We start from the raw sequence: 16,937 nt of genomic DNA on the forward strand, positions 1-16,937 counted from the left end.
CAGTATCCAGTTTATGGCATTTGTTGTCTCTGGATAAGAGGGAAGGTAGACATTTCATGCTCTGGTTTTTCCCTTGGCCTCTCATAGGTCTGTGATGAGGAGTGGCACCACTACGTCCTCAATGTAGAATTCCCAAGCGTGATTCTCTATGTGGACGGTGTTTCTCACGAGCCCTTCTCTGTCACCGAGGATTACCCACTTCATCCATCCAAGATCGAAACTCAGCTCGTGGTTGGGGCCTGCTGGCAAGGTAATGGTCGTTGGCACCCTCTTCCCCAGTCATAGGAATGAAATCTTGCCTTGTGGCCTTAGTGGTGGAAGCAGGCTCATCTTGGTGTCTTAACCCCTGACCCTCATGGGCTTCATCTGCTTGTCCCTTCTTCCGGGCCTGGCCTTTCTGGGGACACTGATGATGCCATTGTCTGGGGCGCTCACTAACCATGTGTTACAGAACTGAAGCAATCATCACCTTTCCTGGGAACCTGGGAGGGAGCCTTTCACGGAGGGAGAGTGCAAGTGAGGGATTGTTTTGTAAATTAATCTGTTTATTGAAAAGCTCGAAAAAATAAAGAGGTGGCAGCTGACCATCAGGCACAGAACTGTAGGTGTACTTTGACCCAGGGGACTCTTCCAGAGCATTTAGTGCTGGCCAGCCCAGCAGGAACGCCGTCCACAGGTGCTGTGCTGGAAGAGACTTCCTCTCAGGACATCTCTGCTGCAAGACCAGAGATGGGATCAGAAAACCACCAAAGCGACAGTAGCATTTATTCATATGTTCTAACTGGCAGGCTGCTTGGCGGTTACCTGCATTATTTCATTAATCCTGAACAGTAAGTTTGTGGGGGAAGGAGCAGTTTTTAGTCTCATTTTATAGCCAAAGAAACAGGATCAGGGCCCAGGGTTTACCCGACTGGTTAATCTTGGACTCAGGATTTGAACCCCTGAAACTGGTGCATGAGAGCCCATGGTCTGATGGGGACCCCTTCTCAGGATAATTTTTTATTAATCTATGCAACAAAATACATAGGATTTCCAAGGTAACCAATTAAATTGAAAGACTTACCAAAGCACTAAAAGGCTAACATTTTGAAATGATAATGCCTGTGCTGCTTCATGAACAAGTGGAGAACAAGCTCTAGCGGCAGGTAATTTGGAAGCAGTGATGGGCTTTGTGATGTTTGCAGCCACACGGCGTGCTAGGAAGTAGCCATGACAGCCAGAGCTACTGTGCTTTGTAGCCGACATTCATTCCCAGAGGAAAAGCTAAGCTTCAGAAATTAGTGGAAATAAGCACAAAATCTTCCCCGCCCAAGTTCACGGACCTCCGAGTCTGCCTTCAAGGTTCACGCCCTCACGTGACCACTCACACTGGACGGGGTCACCATCACAGCCCAAACCTGCTAAACAGACCTTCTGAGTATGTTCTTCTTCCTGTAGAAACATCATACCTTGACATGGGCGAGAAGTTTGCAGAACAGCCTAATTCCCACAACAGCATTGCTTTAATTTCAGAGAATTTGAACGTCATCATTTTCCTGCAGATCCTTCTAAATTGAGAAAGGTTAAGGCAGCATTTTAGAATGAACCTCTTTAGTTGATACTCAGTTTATCTTTGGGGACAGTTAATCTATGAACCTTAAGACCGTAGACCTTAAGGCCAAGGAACAAGGGGGACGCCTGGGTGGCCTAGCAGTTGAGCGTCTGCCTTTGGCCCAGGGTGTGATCCTGGGATCCGGGATCAAGTCCCATAACAGGCTCCTTGCAGGGAGCCTGCTTCTCCCTCTGTCTGTGTCTCTGTCTCTGTGTGTGTGTGTCATAAATAAATAAAATCTTAAAAAAAAAAAAAAAAAAGGCCAAAGAATGAGGAACAGATCATCAGGGAAATAGGAAATGTTTTAGTCGCTCAGTGTTAGCATTTCAGTCCAGAGTTGCTTCCCAAATTAAATAACAATTTGCATTGTTATAAAAGTAGGAATGCAAACCTGAGAGCTGTGCTGCTTGGGTCGAAGTAAACCCCCTATTCCCAGCTGCTTCCCGGGTCCTGTTTGTGTCACAGCGTCTGCCACCCAGTAGCCATCAGCTTCATCTCTTTCTGCCTCAGCCGCTCGAAATCCTCAGCCAGAAAACCATGCCTAAGTTCCCAAATCAAACACACCATTTATAAAATTTAGTTACCTGGCAGGAAGATCTTCCTCCTTTCAGCAGATTTGAAACCACTTTCCTTACAAATTCACGGTGGTGGGCTTGTGTGTAAGCCTCAGCCTCACGCTCATCAGCCAAAATGTCATCTGTAATGGTGTTCTCGGGGCACATGGAGGCATCATACCAGCGCAGCCTCACACCCCTGGCCTGTCCCCAGCACGTCCCCCCACTGATTCTAGGCAGGAGGTGTGGGGGCCTGTGCCCTGGGCTGTGGATGCTCCCACGACATGATCTGGAAAGTGGAGATTCTATGCTCAGTCATCAGGCTGGTGTTACTGTCAGAACCCTGGCCTGGGACCTATAAGAGGGATCAGTGGTTAGAGGCCCCAGGCCTACCACCTGTTTCTCCAGGTGAGTTCCTAAACCTCAGATTCTCCTTTTCTGTTCAGATAAAGTGAATAAAAATGCCTTCATTTCTCTGTGACTTAGGGGTTCGAGTCTAGACCAAAGTGAACTTGTTTGGAGCTCACAAAAGTACACACTTGTCCATACTCACCATACATATACCAGGCTTTGGATGCTTACATGTGCTGTCCCATTTTGTCTATATACGTGTCCTCCCTGTCAGGGGAATGGTACTGTGGGCCTGGGGCTTGGTTTTATATTTCTGGCACAGCTCTGCCATCTGTGTAAGCAGCCTCCTTAAAATGCCCCAAGTAGCAGAGGCCGATCGGGAGTTCAGTGGACGTGCTTTTGTTCATCTCATTGTGAAGTCAGCCTGTGTTTTGGCAAGGTGGATGTACAGAGAGGAGATAAAAGAAGAATGCGGACAGGCAGGGAGGAGGGGGTGGTAAGGACAACTCTAGGAGAAGACAGTCAGGTCCAAGCTTGCTTGGGGAATGGGAGGCATGTCTCCAAGGGGGCCCAGATGGGAATTCTTCTCTTTGTGTTTTATATTCGGTAGCTTCTCAAGACTAATTTTCAAGTTCCAATGTGAAGAGCCTAACCTCTTGGTCCTTCTCTATTGTCTTTGTCTTGCTTCTACAGAGTATCCAGCATTTGAAAATGACAATGAAACCGAACCTGTGCCTATGGCCTCTGCAGGTTGCTGGATCTTTCCCTACGGTTCACTCTTGTGTTTCATTTAAAGACGAGATATCAATTCATTGCACATTTCGCATGAGATGCCCGAGTTGCATTTTCATCCCAGACACCATCTGAGCTGCTGCTTTGCATTAAGCTCCCTCAGTGCTTCATGGGGTTGACCCTTTGCCCAGTCTGATCCCAGTTGCTGTGAGGGCAAATGACTCATTAATGCACTGCACTAATGAGACCCTCCCCACCATCATATGTACCCCTGATCCCACTGCATGAGGCTCCCTGCTGAAATCTCACAGGCCACATCAGGGAGGCCACCTCCTGCTTCCCATGTGGCTGAACCACAGGACAGGAAGAAACTCATTACTAGATACTCTGTCCTCACCAATACTAAATTTTAAACATCTGCTTCTTAGAAATCTCACTCCCTGGTGATGGCTCACAGTGTCTAAAGTCCTTATCAGGAACGAGACATGCTTGGACATTGGTCTCCTTCGTCGTTACGAGAATAAGTTCCATTTCACCTGCTTTTGGCTCCTGGCTACAGCCCCTCAGGACCACTTTCTGGGTCTCTGTCTTCCTTATAACACCGTCAGTTCCCAGTTGTCCTTAGTAGTGGGGGCCGGGCACAATGGGACTCAACCAGATAAGCCACACAAGGCCTGTTATGTGCAAACAGGGAGAGTAAGCGTCCCTTTCATCTTCCTTGTCCTGTTGGCGTGGGTTCATTCCCAAGTTTGTGTGTATCCCCAAGTGTGCTCGGTTAGAAAAAGCAGCCCAGTGCGTGACCCACCTGATTGAGAAGGCAGTGATCCGCCAGCCTGGCGCTGCTGGAAAATGTCACCTGTGCACCAGCGTGATGGGTGCAATGTAGGCCACCCTTTCCAGGGAGTGGTCAGTTGCACAGGGATACTCATGGGACCTCTTGGCTTCTGGGCGTCAGGTGAGGGACCCCCAACACCTCTTGTCTCCAGGTCACATGCATGATCATAAATGATTTAATTTCTCCATTGCACTTCCATGTAGATTGCAAGGCTAACAGGATTTGGTACGAACTAACCCGCATGTCCCTCCATCAAGCTGCCACCACTGGTAACACTGCGTTGAAAAGTGAAGCAGGAGGCCCCGGGCTGTGCCCATAATAACTGCCTGCTTTGATCCGTGTGTCCCTAAGGTGGTGACCTGCACATGACCCAGTTTTTCCGAGGTAATCTGGCTGGCCTAACCATCCGTTCTGGGAAACTCGCGGACAAGAAGGTGATTGACTGTCTGTATACCTGCAAAGAAGGGCTGGACCTGCAAGTCCCTGAGGACAGCAGTAGAGGCGTGAAGGTAACCCTGGCATTCCCTCACACGACTTCCTTGGCTCACAAGTATGCAGGCCATTGGCAAAGGATTGATATGTGATTGATCCTGGCTTGTTTTTACTCACAACATCTCCGACCCCAAGTGTGTAGGGTTTTTTCCACTAACCAGTTCCCCAACTCTCCAGGCACCTGTGAGGGTCCCACATTTGGGTTCACTTCTGACACTGACTACCTGGAGTCAGCACAGACCCTACAGGTGAGGGCTCAGCCCCATGAGACCACCCCCCCACCACAGATGCTTGTGGCAAGTGTCAGGCCCTTTGGTTACCCACCCTTCTGTCCAGTTTGGCTACAAAGTCAGGGATCCCCAAAGTCCCCCCACCTTTCAGTTTCAGTAATTTGGTTGACCTATCCAGAAAACTGCAGAAAACACTTTGCTTACTACCACTGGTTTACTATAAAGAATACCACTCGGGAACAACCAGATGGCGACAAGGCAGAAGGCAAGGAAGTAGGGAACAGGAAGGAGCTTCCCCACCCTCTCTAGGAGCGCCACCCTCCCACACACCCCATCATTCTGGGGTGTTTATGGAGCTTCTGTATGTAGGCACAGCTGGTTAAATCATTGGCCAGAGGGTCAGGGTTGGGACTGAAAGTGTCAGCCCTGTAGTTACACGGCTGATTTCAGCAGCCAGCTCCATCCTGAAACCATCTCAGCCACCCAGAGCCTGCTCGTTAGCACAGATGCTGGTGTGCTTGGAAGGAGCTTGTTACATGTAACAAAAGGTGCTCCTGTCACTCAGGAAATTTCCAGGGTTTGGGCGGACCCTGTATCAGAAACTGGGGACAGAGGCCAAATAGATTTATTTCTTTTTTTAAGTTCTCTCTATACCCACATGGGACTCAAACTCATAGCCCCGCAATCACAAGTCACAATACACTGAGCCCGCCAGGTGCCCCTCTATTATGCCACAGATATATTTGTGCCTTCGGTGTTTATCCTTGAAGAAAGGGTCTTGTCACTGTGATTATGTGAGCTATTTCTCGCCAGGTCACTGATGCAGATCAGTCCCCCGCAAACCCTGTTTGCCAGCATGTGTGTGGTTTCAGTTTCTTACAGTTAGAACCCTTTTTCTCTTCCCTTTCTGGCATGATTTCAGATCCATACCAACCCCAGTCAGTTGGCATTGACCTTGGAGGGAGACGATGTTGGGGAGCTGGATAAGGCCATGCAGCACGTCGCCTATCTGAACTCACGGCAATTCCCCACACCTGGGATCCGAAGACTCAAAATCACCAGCACGGTCAAGTATGTGCTGATTTTTAACTATAAAGCTGCCTTTCCTCATGACTCTCGAGAAGAAAATGTGTATATTTAAGTTTTTAAGACAACCCAGCCTCCCTTCTGTAAGGACAGCTGAGCCATCGCTTGTTACTAGAGGGTGTGGACAGTGTTTATGAATGGTGTCGGAGGCCTGTGCCTGGCCTGTGGCAGCCTCTGTGCTCCCGGTGCTTGGGGGATCCAGTCAGTTGCAATCCATAGGCCATTGTGTATGTAGCTTACAAAACCGCTTCTTGAAGCCCTGACCCTTGCCTCCTCCATCTCTTGTTGGCAGGTGTTTTAACGAGGCCGCCTGCATCTCCGTGCCCCCAGTGGATGGCTACGTGATGGTGTTGCAGCCGGAAGAGCCCAAGATCAGCCTGAGTGGGGTCCACCATTTTGCTCGAGCGGCTTCTGAGTTTGAAAGCCCAGAAGGAGTTTTCCTTTTCCCCGAGCTTCGGATCATCAGCACCATCACAAGAGAAGTGGAGCCTGAAGGGGAAGGGGACGAGGACCCCACAGGTAACACCTCTTCTGCCTGGAATAGTCACCCTCACCTTGGCTCCAACCCAGGTGGCTGAGCCCCCACAGCCACTACTTTCCTAGTGTGTTGTGTTCTTCTGAGATTTTTAAGATTTGAATGTTTTGATGTTATTCTTCAGTCTGCTTCCAGAATCTGACCCACAGTCTAGAGTTCATTATGCTCTTTGGAAACCCACCTGAAAGAGTCCTTTCCTCCTTTTCTGGCATGATGTCCAGATCTGAAAGGATCTGGGCCGATTGTAGGGGACACTGTGGCTCCTGCTGGCTGCACAGGGGCTCCCCATTCTTAGGGCTGCCTGGGGACCAGTCCTCCCAGACACATAAAGCACCCCGATTCTTGAATGGGCCTCTGGCGTCAGTCTTTTAAAGGGCTCTGTGAGCTCCAGGAGAGCCAGCAGGCCACCCAATGTGACTGGCCTCCCTGGGCTTCCCGGCCTCTGCTAAGGGTGCTTGGTCTGTTTTTGTAGTTCAAGAGTCGCTGGTGTCTGAGGAGATCGTGCACGACCTGGATACCTGCGAGGTCACGGTGGACGGGGAGGAACTGAACCCAGCCCAGGAGAGCCTGGAGGTGGACATGGCCCGCCTGCAGCAGAAGGGCATTGCAGTGAGCGGCTCCGACCTGGGCATGGTCTTTACAGGTGAGCAGGCCAAGGCCCAGCTGGGGGCAGAGTGTGAGCCTCAGCCCTGGGCCCGTCACCTTCAAGCTCTGGGAGAGTCCTGGAAGCGATGGTAGAGGAGAGGCTCACCAGCATCGGTGTGGGCTGCACATGTTCTCCTGGCATGAAGGGAAGTACAGGCATCACCTTACTGCCTGTCCTGACAAGGGGGTGGAAGTCAGGCAGGTGATGGCACCCCCCTTGGAGAGGGGCAGATGTGCCCACACACTTGCATTTCTCCCCGCAACCAGAAACCCAGAACATGTGCCCTCATGGTCCAGCCACCCCTGAGCCTGACTCTAGCCTACCCCTGACCCTGGCTTTGACCCCAGTCACCAGGAGATCTTTGCACCCTCTCCCTATAGGTGTGGACACCATGGCCAGCTACGAGGAGGTTCTACGCCTCCTGCGCTATCGGAACTGGCACACCAGGTCTCTGCTTGACCGGAAGTTCAAGCTCGTCTGCTCGGAGCTGAATGGCCGCTATGTCAGCAACGAGTTTCAGGTGGAGGTGGGTGCAGGGCCCCCTCTGGGAAGGGCCAGTGGTGGGTGATTTGGTGCCCATCCACCTACGGCCCTTATACTTGCAAACAGCATTTTTAGAACATTTATGTGGCAACTGTTGGGGTACCTCCCAGGTGCGCTAGCCTTTCTGGGGGCTGCTGCAGGTCAGACCTGCAAGGTTTGGGGGGCAGGGTGCAGCTGGTACACCCCTTTCGTGGAAGTCTGAGGAGCCTTTGGAAGGAGGTGGTTAGAGCCAGAGGCAGTTAATACCTCCTGAGTAGGGCCAAGGTGGTTTGTTGAGATTTGATACTGCTTGAGAAAGAGCAGTTCCCGGGGAACCAAAGATTCTTTGCAGACTGCTGGCCTGGGGAGAGAGGGGTCCCCGTGTGGGCCTGACCTGGAGAGAGGGGTGCCAATGTGGGGCTGGCCTGGGAGAAGAGGGGTGCCAACATAGGGCTGGCCCAGGAGAGAGGGGTGCCGAAGTGGGGCTGGCCCGTAGAGAGGGATGCTGTGCTGTCTGCTGAGCCTGGTGGTGGTGGTGACTCAGGGCATAGTGATCAGAGGGTGCTCACCCTGCTCTGAAGTCTTCCACAGGCCTGGACGGCAGCCCCTTCATTATTCAGGGCCTCTGTGGTCTGGCGAAATGGGCCCAGAGTGATTTTCAGCAATTGAATTTCTGCACGGTGAGCTCAGAGCAGCAAATGCTGGAGTCACGGTGCCGAAGAATTGAGGAGGGTTTTGTTTGAGCCACAGGGTAACAGATTTGAAAGGAAATAAATGGTTATGATTTGTGCTCTTTCATGTGGTTGTGATTTGGGGGAAAAGCGGGAAAATGGGCTGTGCTGGTGCTTCCCGCAATGAAGGACGGTGCTGGTGGCTTTTCTAGTCTTTTGTGGACAGGTTCTTTTTATGAAATACAATAAAAAGGAATTCTTAGAACAGCGCTCTATTTCTGGGATGTGTGACAATATCAAGCACTCAGGATGGTTTCCAAGAGCTGACCCTTGATTATGTTCTTTTCCCTTGTCGTCCGCTCAGCAGTGCTGGTCCAGGGACCCCTTTGAGTTGCGCTAGTCCTGGTCGCTTCTGAGCCACATTTCTGCCCTGGGCCTCACTTGGACTGCTTTGTCTCTCTGCTACAGGTGAACGTCATCCACGCGGCCAGCCCCATGGAGCACGCCAGCCACATGGCTGCCCAGCCGCAGTTTGTCCACCCGGAGCACCATGCCTTCGTTGACCTCTCGGGTCACAACCTGGCCAGCCCCCACCCGTTCGCAGGTAGGATTGTGAGCAGCCGCAGGGCCATCTGGGTCAGGTCTGGGATGGTGGGGATGCTCTCCCACTTCCAGCCGGGAGCCCAGCCCCCAGTCCCAATAGCTACAGCCGGCTGGGCTCTGTGATTCTGTGCCACCACGAAGGACTAAATAAAGCACCAGCAGGGCAGGAGGTGGGCAGCCCACAAAGCATCCACGTGTGTGTAGGGAAGATTGAGGGCACAGCCCTGTCTGGGGCAGGTTCCGACATCACAGTCCTGTGTCCTCTCGGTTACAGTTGTCCCCAGCACCGCCACTGTTGTAATCGTGGTGTGTGTCAGCTTCCTGGTTTTCATGATTATCCTGGGAGTGTTCCGGATCCGGGCTGCACATCAGCGAACCATGCGGGACCAGGACACCGGGAAGGAGAATGAGATGGATTGGGATGACTCTGCCTTGACCATCACTGTAAACCCTATGGAGGTAGGTGCGGGCAGGCGGCCCCCGTGACCAAACACCACTGCAGGCCAGGGCCTAAGCGACACTCGTCCTGGAAATGCAGCATGGCCCTGGCATCTCCCCATTTACGTGGCTTACATGTCCCTCGATCCACGTGACAAGTTGGTGATGGGCAGGTGTTCCTATTCCTCAGGCAGGCAAACTGGGGGTCCAGCGAGGCCTTACTCCAGCTCGTGCCACCCAGTCAGTGTAGAAACACTCCCTCCATTTGACAGACCCTGGGGGTGGTGACCAGAGCTGTTTTTGCTCTCATCTGGGATGGGGTGACCTCCAGCATAGTCCAGCCCTCCATGGACGTGGAGTGTGATGCAGCGTTCCCTTTCTGCACGGCTCCGGCAGGTGGATGGCAGGGGAGGGGACATTCGGATCATGCACCCAGGTGGGGCCCAGGGGCTTGGCTCATGTGCTGTCTCTTTATCAGACATATGAGGACCAGCACAGCAGTGAGGAGGAAGAAGAGGAGGAGGAGGAAGAAGAGAGTGAGGATGGGGAAGAGGAGGATGACATCACCAGTGCCGAGTCGGAAAGCAGCGAGGAGGAGGAGGGGGAGCACGGGGACCAGCAGAACGTGAACAGGCAGCAACAGCTAGAGTGGGATGACTCCACCCTCAGCTACTGAGCCACGAGGCCGCCCCCCCACCTGCTTCCTGCTTCAGGAGACTCTGCCGTCACGTGTCCTCCCGTCCCCAGGGTCCACGGTGTACAAATTCATTCTGGCCAGTAGGTCTACAGACCCTCCCTGTCGCCGCCCACGCGCCTGTGCTTGGTGTGTAGGCCCCCCCACCCCGCTCCTAAGTTATGTGGGAAACTGCTGCTCGCTCCCCACGGCTCACGCTGTGCGGCCCCCTCGCGCCTCTGGAGAAGCTGCGATGACCGGACTCGTTGGCAAAGGGTTCAAATTGCTCACTCCCACCTCGTAATCCTCTTCTCCCTTTTTTTTTTTTTTTAAGTTTTTATTTTTTTCCAAACTAGTGCATGTATAAAATGGCAGAATGGGGGTTAAATATGTAGATGACAAACTGACTTTTTAATATTTTGTAAATAAAGTGGGATTCCTCGTGTCCTCCGTGCTCGTGTCACCCAGGACTGGCATGCCAAGTGAAGCTTGAAACACAGCGCAGGAGAGACCCCATGGGCTCCTGCCCCACCCTTGCCCCGAGAGGAGAGGGGGCTGCCCTGCTTGGGCCTTGCTGGGTGTACCCCCTCAGCAGGGTAGCAGGCAGTTAGGGGGCACAGACTTGCCGCCACCCCCCCTGCTGCTCAGCAGGAGGGCACTGGATCAGGGACCCCACTCTGGAGGCTGGAAATGGCCGGGGCTTTCTTTTGGGATTCTTCCCATTTCTGACTTGGCAGAGGGGAGAGGGTGCCCGGGTCCCTGGCCTCACACACTCCTCCAATGACCGGCAGCTCCTTGCGCAGGAAGCTGGACTCCTCGTGCGCAGCCTTGGGTTCACACCGACTAGATGTCCGTTGCCCTGCTGGTGAGTGTACGTGTGGATGGTGCAAAGCGTCTGGCCACCTGGTTTGGAGTCAGAACCCACCTGAGGGGTCCATACTCAGAACGTCTGAGGACAGACACGCTCCCAAGGACGCCCCGTGGCCCAAAGGCAAAGTGCCAGCTTTCCCTCCAGCAGCCCCAGAGGTAAGCCCCACTCCCCAGGAGTGAGGAGCCCTGCTGCTCAGCCTGGCAGGGAAGGAAAAGGAGAGGACAAGTCATGAGCTAAAACCCCTATGGCACTTCATTTTTAATTTACATGTAAAATTTTAGATTTCTAAAACTGGGGGAAAATAATTTTGAATACTGTTCTGTGATCATAACTGCTAGTTTCGAGGACAATGCAGCTGTCCTGCGTCGTGTGTGGCCATCCTCATGTACTGTCACTGTAGCTGCTCTGTGTAGACAATGATAGATGCTAATGCGGACTCCGCGTGGTGTCACTTTCCAGATGTGTATATTGATGAGGTCAGAACGTGTATACACTACAATAAAGTGCTGGTTCTAACTCCAGTGGCAGAGTGTGTCAGGTTTTGTCCTGGTTTTGTTTTAATCTTGCATCCTCTTGCTTTTTGGTTTTTGTTTTTTGACCTGATAACAACATAAGAAGGCTTTTATTTCTTCTGGTATGCTTTTACCTCTCATGTCAGGGCTTCACAGAGTGCTTGGTCTTTAACCCACATCTCTTGTGTTGAAGTCACCTTCCCCATAGAGAAACATTAAAAGACTGAAAAAAAAAAAAAAAAAACTCTTCTTGCCAGCGCACAGGCATGGTACCCGAACCAGAATGCCAGGAAGCGCAGAGACGTGTTTCAATAAATAACATGACATAGAGATATACACTCGTCTTTTCCTATTTCCAAACTGGCGAGGTGGGGCAAAGGAATTCAGCACTTAGATGAGGACAAGAGTGTGGTCAGTGGTGTTCTGGGGGCGGCACTTATTGCCTTTGGACTGCACCTAACCAAAAAAGGTCAGCACCTGGGCTATTTTTTTTTAAGCCACGCACCTGTCCAGAGGGCAGCCACCCCAGCTCTGCTGGGCCTTGAAAGGCCTTCGAGAGACCAGTAGTGTCGCTGGGTGTGGCCCAAGGCGGCTGCTAATACATTAGGATCACCGTGGGCTTTGAGAAACCCAGATTCCTCGTCCCCTCTCTAGCACTGGCTTCAGATAGCTGGGAGAGGCCCAGGAACCTGGCATCTCTAGAGCTCTTCACATCCACCTCAGGCTAAGCCTGAACCGCTTCAAGCAAACTGTACCGTCAGAGGAGAAGATTCCACCCCAGACCCACCTCACATTTCTGGTACCTGATTCCTCACAGCAGGTTCTTAAAAGGGAGAGTTCTGGAGATCAAGTCCTCCCACCCTCAAAACCTGCTTTACGAGGGCAGGAGGCAGATAATTGCACAAAGTACTCTGACCTGCTTGCACCTGCATCCATGGTTGAGCTCCATCAAGCTCAAATCTTTTTAATGTCTTGAGGACCAGCATATATTATACTTTATGGGGTGGAGGCCATTCTGAGCCATCAAGGTTCAGTACGTAGTTTGGCTATTTTTTTTCTTACCCGCAAACAAAATCGCTTTACAGCAGAGAGATGAGAGGATTCCCGTACCCAAGAGTCACTTTAAAAGTGGAAAGCAAGCATCCCTGAATCTAGAGGGTACCCAGGCTTCCTCTGGGAGCTGCCCAGCACTCACTCAGTGGAGAGAGCACGAAGGTGGAGGGGGTGAGCGGAGTCGTGGGGGCCCCGTCTACATGGCGGGTGCCAGCTGACCGCCAGGAGCCCAAGCCCATGCAGCCCGGCAGGAGCCTGTGAGGAAGGCAGGCTTCCCGGCGGCGGGGAGAGCAGTCTTTGCTGGGTCCCGATTCACCAGCTGGAAGACTCAGGGTTACAGTCCTTGGCAAGATGCAGCCTCCCAGGAGCCCGAGCCCCACTCACAGTGTCATCTCATCAGAGCCCTGACCGGGGGTGCTGGAGGGCGGCACCCACCCCTGCGCAAAGGATGCATTTCCATGTATGGCTGTTTAGTTCCTGAAACATTTCAAGTCATAAATAAATAACCATTGTAAACAAAAGGCAATTGTGTAGGTTCTTTCCCATGGGGTGCAGTTCGGCTCTTCGGCCCCAAAGGGCAGCTGAGGGTGCCTGGTTCCGGGGCCCAAGGGTTCCCGAAGGGGCCGCTATTGCCTGTTATCTTTGGACACATTGTGGGCCAGCCAGTTCACTTTGGTCTTCCAGCTCTCCCGGAGGGCTTCGTTAAACTTCACTCGGAAGTGCTTTAGAGCCTCCTCCTCTGTCTTTCCCAACGCCAGAGAGTCCTGAGGCAAAACCATCAAAGCAGTGAGCTCCACCGGAGGAAGGGGGCCACTGGGAGCTCAATGCCGCAACCCCTCTGCCCCCAACATTGTAAATTCCCTCCTGAAAGAATTTGCAGGAAGGAAATCAGGAGACACCCACCGACCTCTCCCCTGGGAAAAGCTCTTGGTTCTGATCCCAAACCAAGATGGGCCTCCTGACCCACCATCAAAGTGAGATGCCAGCTCGAGCCAGGAAGTCTCGGCCCCCTGGGGGAGCGGTGGGAGACATGTGGCCTTGTCTTCTGCATTGGAAACTAACTCCAGGGGGAGGGAGGGGGCAGCTTCATTCTGCATGGACCAGGCACCAAAGAGGGGCTTGGGGCTGACCACCCTCATGAACCCCCAGCTTCTCCCAAACTGAAAAGACACAGGGAGGAAAAGCATTTTAAACAGAGAGGGAGTGTAACTAATTCAGCCCTCTTGTACAAGAGGAGCCACAAGAGGGTGGCCCAAGGGAGGTCCCAACACATATGCAACAGAACCAGGTTGTCTCCACCAGACCCCGCGGTTGGGTCACAGGTGGCATGAGGAAGCCACACTGGGGATGCCCTGTGGGCTCCCCCATGCTCAGGGCTCCACAGGCCGCAATGCCCAGAGGTGGGCCTGGGGGAGGTGGGGGCTACCATCTGCCTGGCATTTACCTTGAGGTACTGGATGTCTTTGGAGCAGCTGAGCTCAGGCAGGCCGGCAGCCCGCATCAGGGCAAAGAGGTGGAGGAAGAGCAGCCCATGGCGCCGCAGGATGGTGTAGGCTCGCTCACAGTAACCTCGGAATCTGTGCAGGGGTGGAGGGAGGTGGGAGGCAGGGCTCTGGGTCCTCCCAGCCATTCCCACCCTGCTCTCACCCTGGAAATAGCCCCCACACCCTCCGGTCACCCCCACCCCAGCTTCCTCTTATAGGACCCGACCCTGCAAACCCTGCACCAAGCCTGGTGCCCCCCTCCCGAGCATCCTCACCTTTCAAATTTCTCACTGTTATTCGTCTTCCCTTGCTGGATCACGTGCACAAAGTCATATGTGAGGATGAACGGGACTCGCTCACGGTTGATTCCAAACTTGGTCTTGAAATTACCCAGAAAGTGGCCAAAATCGATGTGGAACAGCTAAGAAGAAGGAAGGAGAAGCATCAGACAGGAGAGTGCCTAGATGGGGGTAGGGGGTGCCCGGAGGGATGGAGAAAGCCAGAGGAAAGGAGCCATTGTCTGCCCCTACCTGCCCATTCTCGCGGATCATGATGTTGTCGCTGTGCCGATCACCGATGCCCAGCACGTAAGTGGCCACACAGTAGCCGGCACAGGAGAGGGTGAACTCCTCAATGGCTCGATCCAAGGCCTCCCTGTGTATGCGTTGGTGGGAAGGGGGATTCAAAACTATGACGACCATTTCCCAGCAACTTCTACCAAGAAGCGGGGGCTACGTCCCCTCCCCTTGAGTCGGACATTAGGACTTGCTTGAACCAATGGGCCATGGAGGAGATAGTGTTGGGCTCATCCCAGAGCCCAGACCTTAACACCACTTTGCAGCTCTTGAACCTAAGCCGGTGCCACGGGAAGAAGCCAAGGCTGGTCTGATGGCTGAGGGGAGGCCACATGGAGACACATGACTGGGGCCATCCGGGCCAGTCAAGCAACCAGCAGCCAACAGTTGCAGGAGTGAGTCCAGGCCAAAGAACAAGGCAGCTCAGCCAGCTCAAGCTACAGATTTGTGAGCCCATAATAACTGGTGGCTGTTTTATGTTCCTAAGCTGAGAGTTGTCCTTACATGGCGATGGCTAACAGACACCAGGGTGGGGGGATTGAGACCTAACCCACCCCAACAGACCAGACCTGCTCCTCGGCTGAGCCCAGAAGCTATGGAGATGGTCATGGGCCCTGTGCCTCACTTTTGACTCCTAAACTACACTGCACGTCTTGGAAAGGAGAGGGTATCTGCCCCTAGGACCCAGAGCCTACCCTGGGTTCTTGGACTTGAGCCAGTTGAGCAGGGCATCCTTGTTGAAGGCAGCTGTGGCCGCCATGTTGCTTTTGTTTAGCTGGATGTTGGCGATGGTGTCCGAGTGAAGCACCACCTCGATGAGGCCTGTGCGGTCCCCGGTGGAGAGGCAGCCATAGGGGGTCATCCTAGCCAGGTGGGAGGAGAGACAGGGAAATGCCATGGCCACCGGCCGTCCCAGGGGGCACCTGACACCCCGCCCCCGCCCAGGGGAGCTCAAGACAGCAAAATACCCAGAGGAGATGCTGAAAAGGAGAAGAGAGGTGTTGAGGAGGAGTCTTTGACTCCTGGAACTCCGAAGGAAAGCTCCTTAGAGAGGTCAGCACTTGCATGCAAGGTGCATAGAAGAGACGGCTGTGCTGTGGCCAAGCTCAGGTTTGCTCAGAGAAAAATCCGGGTGGTTGGAAGAAGATGCCACTGCTTCCCAAGATAGGGCAGGAAGCCAGGCATGCATGGGGCACAGGAAACAATGGAGCCAGACAGATGCCAAGCGCCAGGCCTGACCTTTTCCACTCTTACTGTGGCCCTGTCTCTTCTCTGGGCCCTAATTTTAAATTGGTCTCTGCTCTTCTTAGAACAACCCCTTTTCCAACTGAGGTGGCAATGTTGGCTTTGACAGAGCGTGCCTCCTTGGGGACAGGGTCCTAGGCCTGCAGGAAGTGCGAACGGATGACAGGAGGGCCTCTCACCTCAGGTCCAATCCCTCCTGCTTCCACAGGACGTCCATGAGCTGGATCATCTGTAAAGTCAGCATGTCCTGGCGGAGGTCTGTCCCCCAGAAGGAAGAGTGTGAATTTCTGGCGGGCTCTCAGCTCCCAGCCTCGCCTGGGCCCGAGTCCCAGGACCCCTATCTCCCTTCGGGGTGCAGCACAGCACACATGGGGATGGGGGACCCAGGCCCCAGTATCCCAGGACCCCATCTCCCCAGCTTGCCCTCCCTATCCATCCCCCACTGCCTGGGGCATAGAGTGGCACGCGTCAGGGTGGGGGGCCCAAGCATCCACAGATCCCGCCCTGAGCCAGCCTGCTCACCGTCCCCATTCTTGAAGATGATGCCCACGCTGCCATCACTGCCTGCCTCCTCGTTGCTGTACATGACCCACAGGGGCTTCATCTTAGAGTCCATGAAGGTGCACTGCTCCACGCTGTGGGCCAGAGAGCAGTCAGCAGGGACCCCTCTGCAGGGTGTCTGGCAGGGCGGGAGGTGGCCCTGCAGGGGGGCTCGGGGCTCACCAGACTTCAGCCAGCAGGGTACTGGGGTCCAGTGGGGACTGCAGGTTGGAGAGGGCCTCCAGGTAGGCCTCCTGGCGCATGCACAGGTGCATCAGCTCCTTGGTCTGGGGCTTGGTGGTTTTCTGGGAGCTCACTTTGACAAAGTCGTTTAGAGCCTTCAGTTTGCTCAGCGCCTCCCCCTGGCAGGGAGAATAGGACAGTGGTGTAGGAGGCCAGGAAGGGCGCTCTGAGCCCTGGCCCAGGGGAAGGACTGGGCAGGGGGAGTGTTGGGGGAGTGGGCAGGGCCTTCTAAACGGCCAGCCAGAGCCTGGCAAAGGGCAGGGCCTCAGGGCTTGAGCCTCACCTGCTTCATGAGCACCTTCATGTGGTGGGTGCTGCCCCTGCAGTAGGCCTCCATGATGAGGCCGAAGCGCAGAGCCACGGATGGCACGTGCATCTCGGAGCTGGAGGGAGGAAGGGAGGCTGAGCCTTGCTGCACCCTCGCACCCAGCCGGGCGACCATGAGGCCAGCAGGC

The 16,937-nt window shown here is 53.7% G+C and overlaps 2 protein-coding genes across 18 annotated transcripts in view; one reads left to right on the forward strand and one right to left on the reverse strand.

Annotated features, from left to right (window-relative positions):
* LOC140630114 (beta-catenin-interacting protein 1) overlaps window positions 1-11,351 on the forward strand; it is a 155,274-nt gene extending 143,923 nt beyond the window's left edge. For 4 of the 6 annotated variants that reach the window (XM_072819729.1, XM_072819730.1, XM_072819735.1 and 1 more), the window contains 10 exons: window positions 88-250; window positions 3,190-3,246; window positions 4,415-4,572; window positions 5,708-5,856; window positions 6,164-6,390; window positions 6,879-7,049; window positions 7,433-7,578; window positions 8,714-8,849; window positions 9,123-9,307; window positions 9,765-11,351. In XM_072819729.1, the coding sequence (XP_072675830.1) occupies window positions 88-250; window positions 3,190-3,246; window positions 4,415-4,572; window positions 5,708-5,856; window positions 6,164-6,390; window positions 6,879-7,049; window positions 7,433-7,578; window positions 8,714-8,849; window positions 9,123-9,307; window positions 9,765-9,962 (1,590 nt within the window). In that variant the 3' untranslated portion in view covers window positions 9,963-11,351. The remainder of the gene's footprint in view (window positions 1-87; window positions 251-3,189; window positions 3,247-4,414; window positions 4,573-5,707; window positions 5,857-6,163; window positions 6,391-6,878; window positions 7,050-7,432; window positions 7,579-8,713; window positions 8,850-9,122; window positions 9,308-9,764) is intronic. The other 2 variants (XM_072819731.1, XM_072819733.1) reach the window with 1 other exon arrangement.
* PIK3CD (phosphatidylinositol-4,5-bisphosphate 3-kinase catalytic subunit delta) overlaps window positions 10,276-16,937 on the reverse strand; it is a 53,518-nt gene continuing 46,856 nt past the window's right edge. For 10 of the 12 annotated variants that reach the window (XM_072819722.1, XM_072819724.1, XM_072819726.1 and 7 more), the window contains 9 exons: window positions 16,766-16,865; window positions 16,423-16,601; window positions 16,222-16,334; window positions 15,879-15,957; window positions 15,150-15,317; window positions 14,410-14,533; window positions 14,155-14,300; window positions 13,840-13,972; window positions 13,202-13,555 (listed from right to left, as the gene is read on the reverse strand). In XM_072819722.1, the coding sequence (XP_072675823.1) occupies window positions 13,217-13,555; window positions 13,840-13,972; window positions 14,155-14,300; window positions 14,410-14,533; window positions 15,150-15,317; window positions 15,879-15,957; window positions 16,222-16,334; window positions 16,423-16,601; window positions 16,766-16,865 (1,381 nt within the window). In that variant the 3' untranslated portion in view covers window positions 13,202-13,216. Of the gene's footprint in view, window positions 13,160-13,201; window positions 13,556-13,839; window positions 13,973-14,154; window positions 14,301-14,409; window positions 14,534-15,149; window positions 15,318-15,878; window positions 15,958-16,221; window positions 16,335-16,422; window positions 16,602-16,765; window positions 16,866-16,937 lie in introns of those variants that run through there. The other 2 variants (XM_072819728.1, XM_072819727.1) reach the window with 1 other exon arrangement.

The sequence above is a fragment of the Canis lupus genome, chromosome 3, assembly GCF_048164855.1.
Source record: "Canis lupus baileyi chromosome 3, mCanLup2.hap1, whole genome shotgun sequence".
Classification (NCBI taxonomy): Eukaryota; Metazoa; Chordata; class Mammalia; order Carnivora; family Canidae; genus Canis; species Canis lupus.